Source organism: Balaenoptera ricei, chromosome 1, assembly GCF_028023285.1.
Source record: "Balaenoptera ricei isolate mBalRic1 chromosome 1, mBalRic1.hap2, whole genome shotgun sequence".
Lineage (NCBI taxonomy): Eukaryota > Metazoa > Chordata > Mammalia > Artiodactyla > Balaenopteridae > Balaenoptera > Balaenoptera ricei.
Window position 1 is genome coordinate 26401697 of NC_082639.1, and position 9499 is coordinate 26411195.

Consider the following 9499-nt stretch of genomic DNA (forward strand, 5'->3'; position numbering starts at 1 on the left):
CTTCAGGAGGAAAGAACTCACCTTCCTATATACCGAGTCCTCTCTGCTGAGCCTGTGCCAGGCCCTGGGATGATGGTGGCGAACGAGACCAAGGGCATTCTTGCTCTCAAGGAGGGAGGCAGCTTAGAAAACAATGACTAGACATTGACAAAATACATGCCCACACACAGACTTCTGCTCAGGGGTGGGCTGCAGGGGCCAGGTCTAGTCTGGGGGGTCAGGAAAGGCTGCCACGATCAAGGGGCTTTTACATTGAGAACAGGAGTCTGGGTTTTAGCCAGGCATTAGCTGGGGGAAAAGTGTGCCTGGAAGAGGATCAGCCTGGATACCGGACGGAAGGTAGGAAGGGACTTGGAATGCTGGGGCGGGGGGCGCAGAGGGAGGTTGGTGGGCCTGGAGCCTCGGGGCAGGGAAGGGGCATGACTTGGGCAGCAGTGGGAGGCGAGGATTCTGGGGTGGGCGTTGCGGAATTTAAAACAAAATCAGCACATGTCCTGGGGTCCCTCGGTCCCCTCTGCCATCCGAGTTCCACAGCCCTGGAGGGGAGCGAGGATGGGATGAAATGGAGGGATTCTGGCGGCAGGCGGAGCCGGTCCAGATGACCCTTAAGGTCCTTCTATTGTAGAGACGGGGTGCAGTAGCCTGGGATGATGTCCCCAAACATGTGACACCCCCAATGTGCAGGTAGAATAGAGGTCCTCAGAACTGGGCCAGCCCATTTCCACCTGGCCTGTCTCCATGCAGCCTGAGACGAGCCGTCCCTGCCCTTGGGGTTCCCCGTCTAGTAGAGGAGACAGAGGAGGGGCGGCCTCACTGCTGAGGATGCAGCCAGGGCACAGGGGTGGCAGGCAGAAGCATCAATCAGCCGTGGTTGCCAGATGAGAAGTGGTCCTCTGACCAGGACTCAGGGTGCAGGAGCAGGGAGGTGAGGCCGAACCACACGTGAAGGGCCTTGAATGGCACACTAGGGAATTCGGACTGTCACTGTTCACAGTGGGCAGTCAAGGTCGTGGGCTTACTGATGGCAGGGAGTGTTCCTTATTCCAGCCTGGCCAGCACGGGGCCTGGCCTGGGGGACCTTAGTTTGTCTGATGAGTCTGTTGATGGGCGGAGCAAACCCAGGGCGTGCTGTGGCTTTAGGGAAGGAGCCATACCGGGTGGTCAGAGCTGGATTCTCCCTCCACCTAATGCTCATTGGCAACTTAGGCAAAAGAGGTTCAGATCCAGTCTGCATTTCATTACCTACCTGCTTGGCACAGGATTTGCCAGAGCAGGTGACTGAAGACGAGCCTAGGAGAGCAGGGAGGGCCTCCTGTCCCGGTGTGTGCGCCTCGCTCCCGAGCCCCGTTTCCACACCCCGTCCCGGTCCTCCTCCATCCTCACCTGGCTGCTGGACCAGCACAAGCGGCAACAGCCAACAGAAAGCCCGGCCATCAGCCTGCAAGTCACTGCTCCCAAGTCTCCTTCTCAGTGAGGACCGCGACCACCCTATTTAACATTGCACCCTCCCCATGCACTCATGACCCCCTCACCTGCTCTGTTTCTTCTCACAGCACTTATTACCTCCTACACGCACTTTACTTACTTATTTCATAATCATTGTTTCCACGAGGCAGTGGGTTTTTGTTTTGTTTTGTTTACGGATATGTTCCAGGCACCCAGGGTGGTGCCTGATATAATAATTGTTAAATGAATGAATAATAGTAATACTGGCAAGTGGTGATGGAGCCCTGACTCTGTGCCAGTACTTGGCTAAGCCCCTTCCACATATTATCTAATGGAATCTTCACAAAGCCCAGTGAAGTAGGGACTGTATTTTTATACCCATTTTGCAGATGAGGAAACCGAGGCTCAGTGATTTGACCAAGGTCACCCAGCTAGTAAATGGTGGAGCCAGCGTGAGGACAAAAAGGGGCTCACAGGAAGGACACAGAGGCTGACTTTCAGGGCCACCCAGTCCTGCATTCTCTCAGTAGCTGGGGTGACCAGGTAGCCATGTGGGGAAGAGGCAGGAACTAGAAATTGGGGGCCAATTAGAGGGTGATGTCTCCTGAGAGAAAGAGGCAGGGTGGGCAGGGAAGGTCCTGGCAAAGATGTGAATCTGCCCTTCTGCCCTTTTCAGTGGGTGGTCTGCAGGTGGCTTTTTTAGAAGAGGGGCAGAATACCATCAAAGCAAGACTGCCATGATTAGCCGGGGGCCTGGGCGGGCTCTCTGAGTGGGTGCTGGTGGAGGGCCGGGTTCAGCGGGGCCCTGTGGGGAGCGTGGAGGCTCTGGTCACAGAATGGCTGTGGGAGGCCAGAGAAGAAAGGACGCAAGTAGCCTTTGAAGTCCCAGCTCTTGCCTGGGGCTCACTCTGGGGAGAGTGTGTGGAGCGGGGAGCCTGGGAGGCTTGGGGGCCGGAGGGGTGTGCAGGCTAGCTGAGGGCTTGGGGGCTGGAGCTGGCCTGGGGGACCTGTCAGGGACGCCACCTCACTGGGCTGCCTGTTGCAGAATCCACACAGGCGACAGACCCTACAAGTGCCCACATCCTGGCTGCGAAAAGGCTTTCACTCAGCTCTCCAACCTCCAGGTGAGTGCCCGCCTGCCTCCGCCAGGTGCACAGCCCCTCCTCCCCAGGGGAGCGTAAGGAGGGGGTGGGGCTGGGGGAGTCCAGCCAGCTCCCGACCCCTGCTGTGCTCCCCACAGTCTCACCAGCGCCAGCACAACAAGGACAAGCCCTACAAGTGTCCCAACTGCTACCGGGCCTACTCGGACTCCGCCTCCCTGCAGATCCACCTCTCGGCCCATGCCATCAAGCATGCCAAGGCCTACTGCTGCAGCATGTGCGGGCGGGCCTACACCTCGGTGAGTGCGGGGCCCCCAGGAGCCTCTCCCTCTCCCCGGCCTCCTCAGACCTGTACTGATGCTCCCATTTTCCAGATGAGGAAACTGAGGCCGAGAGAAGGGCAGTGACTTCCCAAGATCACAGTGAGTGGCAGAGCCAGGGCTTCTGCTTTCCAGTTCAGTTTTCGGCTGCTAAGGCCGAGCTCTCCCCAGGCAGCCTTTCGCCTGGGTTCTGGAGATGTGGTTTTTTCCAGGCAGTGTGGGGTGGTGGGCGGGGAGGCGCTGACAACCTGCTCCCCAGAGCCAGGGAGGGAGTAGGTCCTTTCCCCACTGGGGAAGCTGCAACCCCTGTCATGCCCACAAGGTGGCACAGTGACCTGGCCCAGAGCCACCTTCATCTCCCAGGAAAGGCCCAAACAGGGCCAGAAAGGTGCCGGTCCTCCATCCCTGGATGGGAATTTCCCTAAACAAGGGCCTTTCAGACCCAGGAGAGGGAGTCCAAGTGAGTCACTTATGTGTCCAAATATTCTGGTTAACAGACCCCCACATGTACCCAGACTGATCACCAAGCCTCAGTTTCCTCATCTGTAAAATGGAAGAGGTAATAGTTCTTAACTTGTAGGGCTGTTGGCTGGCAGAGTCAGCGCCTGACAGACCTTAGCTAACACAATGATTTATTCACCCAGTGTTTGCTGAACACTTGTGCCAGGCACTTGGGAATCAGGATGAATCAAACAGGCATATTCTTTGCCCCCAGGCAGGTTAGAGTGCACTGCTGGAGACAGACATTAAACAAGTAACCACACAAGCGGATATGTAATGACAAATAACTGCTCTAAGCAGGCTTTGTCAACTTCGACCCATGTTGACATCTTTGCCGAGGGGTTGCTGTCCTGTGCGTTACAGGATGTTTAGCAACATCCTTGGCCTCTACCCACTAGCAACCCCTCCCTGAAAATGCCTCCAGACTTTGCCAAATGTCCCTGGGGTGAGGGGGGGAAATTGCCTCTGATTGAGAACCACTGCTGTAAAGGAAAAAAAGGAAACATATGTTTTGAAAGGCAGCTGCAGGGAGGACAAAATGGAGTTGGGGAAGGGAGATGGGTTGGGATAGGAAGTATCCTATGATAGGAAGTATCCTATGAGGAAGTAACATTTAGAGGAAGCCTTGAAGGTAATTGGCCAGGTGAGGAGGAGTGGAGCGGGAAGGACTTTCCATGCAGGGGAACAGGGAATGCAAACACCCCCGACGTGGAACAGTCGCGGTATGTTCCAGGAACTGAAGGAAAATCAGGTCACACGAGGCTGTCGGTCCCTGTTAGGGAGTCTGGATGTTTTTCCTGGTGGAGAGGGGACCCATGGGGAGGGGACTGTCCAGGAGGGTAGTTTTGAAAGTTCACTTTGGCTGGAGAGGGGCGCATGGATTGCACCTTCCTATACGCGTTCCCTCTTAGAGGAGGGGCCACCAGCGGTCACAGCCTTTGTTCTTAGAGGGGATCTGAACTCTGGGGGGAAGGGGCTGTCACATCTCACCTGGCCTGAGGCCCCACCCTGAACTGGGCCTGACTGGGCTCCACAGAACAAGGATAATTACCTTTTTTAAAAACACATATTAATGGATTGACTTTTAAACTACTTTAATACATAAAAGAAACATTTTAGAATAGTGAACCCTCGTGTTCCCATCAGACCCCAGAACCTGGCATCGGTCTGTGCTGCCTCATCCATATCCCTGTTTTTTGAAGTAAAACTGACATCACATTGTTCCATCCGAAAATTTTCACTTTGTGTCTTTAAACATAAAGACTGCTCTTTTGAACTTATCCACAATACCTTTATAATACCTTAAAATGATTCACCGTAGTCCTTAATATCGTCAAATACCCAGCTGGTATTCACATTTTCATTTGTCTCATGGATGCCATAATTTATAATTTTATTTACTTACAAATTTTATTTTTTAATCAAGATCCAAATAAAATTCTTACGTTGCACTGGGTCAATATATCTTTTAAACTATTGGTCCTCCACCCCACCTCAACACCACTGTCTTTTTTTTCTTTGCAATTTACTTATTGAAGAATAGTTTCCTAGTTTGGATTTTGCTGATTGCTTCCCTTCAGTGTTGTTTGATAGCGCTTTGCCACCACATTTGAGGGCTTCCTCTGCCGGATTCTGAGCAAGCTGAGGTATGAGGCCAAGGAGTGGCAGGTGGGAACCAGAGCACCACCTTAGTGTGAAAGCCTGTGGGCCTGCAGGTGAGCCTTGGGTCACCTCGCCCACCCAGTCTTGGTTGCCTCAGGTCAGACTTAGCAGAGTCTGTGGCAGCGTTCAGGGGATTAGGTGAGCATGCCCAGTTTAAGCTTCCCAAAGTCACCAATCAGATCAGGCCCCACTTCTTCCCAAAGGAGGATGGAGCATGGGGGTGCAGAGGCCGGGGCTCCCATCACCACCTAGAACGAAATGTAGAGACTAGGGAAGCAGTGGTCCCCTCATCCCTACTGCATGCTAAGAGTTTTACCCACATCACCATAGCAACCCTTTTCCCCATCCCTGCCTGCAGAGGAGGAAACTGAGGCTTGGAGGGATAAGATGACTTGTCCAACATTCCACCGCTGAGAAATGGCAAAGCCAGGGTCACCTGAGGCCTACCGCTTCGCCCCCACTGGGAGAACCAGCCACATGGGGGCAGCTATGCTCAATCGGACAGGACTCCACTGCAGCCAGTTGGTAGACGGCAGCTGGCCTGGCCCTAGGGAGTTTTAGGTGGGCACTGCTGTGGGGTGAGCCTGGTGCCTGCCAGCTCTCTAGTCAGCACACTGTGGGCTCGGACTCTGGTAAATAAGCCAGCCCCCACTGCTGGCAGAGATGCAGCATCCCTAGAACCAATGCTGATGCCCATCTGACCCCCCCAAAGCTGTGGCTGTCCATCACTAGCCAGCCCACCTACCAAGGAGCCCTCCAGTGGCTGCTTGTGGGAGCTGCAGCTCCCCCTGCACCCCTTGCCAGCAGTTGGTTGTAAGTTCTGAATCTCACCCCGCCCACAGGAGACCTACCTGATGAAGCACATGTCCAAACACACGGTGGTGGAGCACCTGGTGAGCCATCACTCGCCCCAGAGGACGGAGTCCCCCGGCATCCCAGTGCGAATTTCCCTCATCTGAGCCGACCCAAGGCGCCGCCCCGCCCTGCCCACTGGCAGACACAGACCCAGGCAGCACCAGGCCCCGACTCCCTCCAGGGGCCCTCCAGGAACAGCCGAGCTCTCTCATGACCTTCCTGACCTTCCAGAAAGCCTGGGCCGCAGAAGCCCTGCCCGGTCCAGCTCCGGGGGCGGCCAGGCCAACTGCAAGATTCTGGACTGTTTTGGTGGCATCCAAAGACGATCTCAGAGCACTTTGAACCTCTCTGCTGGGTTTTCCTTTTGTTCCCCACCCTTCACTTGCTTCACTGTTCTTTTTTTTTTTTTTTTAAGTTTGTTTTGGAAATAACAAAAAAGATATTTATTGGCCAAGAAGTTGGTGCTGCTAAGACCGAGAAATTAAAAGAACCGGACAGATGGACACAGAGAACCAGAGGGCAGCGTGGGACCTTATCTTGCCACGGCCTCAGGTCTTGAGGGAAAGGCTCAAGCCTGGGTTTCTGGACTGCAAAGGGGGCCCCCAGGTGGGAGGGGCAGGAGGCAGCTGGAGTGAGCCGCTTGCCCCTGGGTGCCAGCTCGAGCCTCCAGAGCTGCGCCCTGGGCGTCACTGAGCAGAGGGATGTGGCAGCTACCAGGGCTACCCAGTCTTCAGGAGACGAAATGAGAGGGGCCGGGAGGTCCACAGGACCAAAGGGTGCAGTGTTGGCTGGGCTGGGTACAGGCCCAGGGAAATGGGGTGGGGTGGGCTGGGTAAGACCTGGCACCCCTGCTGCCCTGAAGACCACCCCAGTCTACCTCGGTGCTGGCCAAGAAACCTATTGGCTACCTCTCCCACCATCCCAGACTGTGGGCAGGGGGAGGGAGTGGGCCTGGGGCAAGGACCCCCCCTCTCCAGAATTTCCTCCAGATGGGGCAGTGCCCAAGGAGGGGTTACTTGTCTTCCCTGCCATGGAGGGGAATCCCCAGCCCAGGCCCTAGGCCCCCTCGGCAGGGAAGGGATCCTCGGGGAGGAGGGTCCCGGGAGCAGACCCTGCCCTCAGCTCCCACAGACACACCCCAATCTGAAAGCCATGCGTGTCCGTGTATATAGGAACCATGTACAGAGCCCGGAGAAGCCCCCCCTACATCCCCTGGGGAAAAAAAAAAAAAGAAAACTAGACAGAAACTCATCTATATATTCTGTATCTGGAGTCCCGTTTTGAATATTAACTGTGTTATTTTTATACACTTTTTAAGCCTTAACTCGCCATTGATTTACCAGTTTAACGTCTCCTGGGGTTTCTTTTCCCACGGGGTTCTCTGCCCCACCCCCATCCCTTTGTTTGACTGGCGTCGTCTGATACTCAGTATTGTAGCTTTTTGTCCGCATGTTACTACCCTGTAAATACGCTGTTATACATACTGTTAACACCCCTTTGCTTTTTTCTATGGGACCTCCAGGCCACCATATTTAGAACTAGTTACCTTATTAAAAAAGAGAAAACAGTCTGTTGGCTTCTCAGTCTGCATCGTGGTGGCAGGGAGGTGAGGGCAGGTGCCCCTCAAGGCTTCAGGAACGAAGTTTGCATTATATTGAAGGAAAGGGGTGGGGAGCAAAAAAAGTCAAACGTGGGGGAAGACACTAAAGGGGGCAAGAAACAAAGGAATTCCAAACCCTCTGCTCTTTGTATTTCTCTGTTGTGAAGAATAAACTGTACCTGCAGCCGGGTGGCGGCGGTGTGTGGCGTGCTCTGTGCGAGGGTGGGGCTGGGGGGCACCTTTCCACTGCTCCTCTCCCCTCCCCCGCCCCCCACCCCCAGACTGGGGGAAGAAGGGAAATGGCCCTTCCTGTGTCCATCACTCGCAGCCAAGGACCATGAGGGCTCAGAGGAGTGAGTTCCCCATGGTGGCTCATGGCTGAGTCACTTTCTGTCTCTCCCACGAGGCGGCTAGCACAGGGCCAGCCTTGATAAACCCTGGGGGAGTTCCTGCATCTCCCTCCTAGGCAATCAAAACAGTGACCCCCATGGGGAAGATGTGTGTGCAGGGGACTTCTTGGTCCCCTCGATCACTGGACTAGCTGGAGGTTGTGAGGCTGGAGCTGCTGCTGCTGCAGGAGCCCGAGGATGAAGCTGACTCCCAACAAAGCCAAGTGGAGAGCCGGAGACACATCATCGAGCCCGGAAGCTGTCCCGACCCCAGCACCGTCCTGTTACGTAAGCCAGTAGATCCTCGTTAGGGTTGATCTTTCGTTTTCCTCAAAGAGTCAGTTGCTAAACGTTTTCCACAACACCACTGGCTGACTCTGCAATCAGATTCTTCATTCAGTGAGTTAGGAACAAGTTAGGCGATGGTGGGCACCTGAACGGGAAAATCCTGTGTGTGTGGGGGGGTGGGGGTGGGTGGGGGTGGATGGGGTGCTGTGTTGGGCCAGACACAAGCAGAAGGACAAAGGAGGCAGAAAGAAGCGGAGACGGACAGAGGAGACTGAGGGCCAGCCAGTGGCAACCTTAGCTCCTGACTTTGTCTCCATCTTCTGGCCCGCTCTAATTTCCTGCTTGTTCTCACATCAGTGAATTTATAAGTTACCGTGTGACATCAGGTAAGTTAATTAACCTCTCTGTGCCCAATTTTCGCATAGGTAAAATGAGGGAAATAATAGTAACCAATTTATAGGGTGGATATGAGGATTAAATGAACCAATAGATATCTAAGGCTTAGAGCTGTGCCTGGTGCATAGTAAGTACCCAATAAATGTAATTGTTATTATTTGACGTAGCCCTGATGGATTTATGTCCTTTCTGATCAGGGAACCCTGACTAGACAGCTGGTGATGTTTGGGAATTTTGGGGGGGCGACATCTGAGCTGGCATGGCAGGTGGGATGGCTGGACAGGTGAAGATTTTGCATGTAGCAGTGACCCTCGGGGGAATGGGAGTCTGATTTTCACCGGCTCACTTGGAAGCTCTCAGGAGCTTACGCGGTCCCTGAGGGTCCCAGCGTGGGTGCTGAGGATAGTGTTGATTAACAGGGACACTGATGGAAGCAGCGGCAGAAGGAGCTTATCCCCTGTTATCCCTGCTGCTGCTCTGAGCCTCTCTACACCTGAGCCTGCCCCACCCACACCTTGGGCCTCTGGGGAAGACAAAGGAGGTCCTCCACTCTGTTCCGCTGCAGCTTCTTTTACCACTCCCCCTCCTCAGGAAGGTCTTGACCCACAGCATGAGGCTCCTCCAGCCCAGCACCTGCAAACCCCTGACTCGTGCCATCACTTCCTCTTTAAAACAGGAAATGGCTGTCCTTCGGCGACTCCTTTGCACTCCACGAACTTGCTGGAGAAGGGGCAGGCAAGGAGAGGGAGAAGGCAAGTTATTTTCTGCGGCATCACAACCCCTGCAAGGAGGGTGATTGGCATCCCCACTTTACATATGAGAAAACTGAGACTCAGCAAGGGTAAGGAACTAGTCCACAGCCATGCACAGAGTCAGAAGAGGAGCAGATTTCCATCCAGATCTTACTGGCCTGAGCTCAGGTCTCTGCTGGCCCAGGGCTCA

At 54.5% G+C, this 9499-nt stretch overlaps 1 protein-coding gene and 1 pseudogene across 4 annotated transcripts in view; both read left to right on the forward strand.

Annotated features, from left to right (window-relative positions):
- ZNF362 (zinc finger protein 362) overlaps nucleotides 1-6003 on the forward strand; it is a 37554-nt gene extending 31551 nt beyond the window's left edge. For all 4 annotated transcript variants that reach the window (XM_059918543.1, XM_059918523.1, XM_059918533.1 and 1 more), the window contains 3 exons: nucleotides 2492-2570; nucleotides 2687-2845; nucleotides 5872-6003. In XM_059918543.1, the coding sequence (XP_059774526.1) occupies nucleotides 2492-2570; nucleotides 2687-2845; nucleotides 5872-5988 (355 nt within the window). In that variant the 3' untranslated portion in view covers nucleotides 5989-6003. The remainder of the gene's footprint in view (nucleotides 1-2491; nucleotides 2571-2686; nucleotides 2846-5871) is intronic.
- A 623-nt stretch (nucleotides 6004-6626) lies between these two features.
- LOC132363109 (uncharacterized) lies at nucleotides 6627-7454 on the forward strand (annotated as a pseudogene).
- Nucleotides 7455-9499: the final 2045 nt, after the last annotated feature.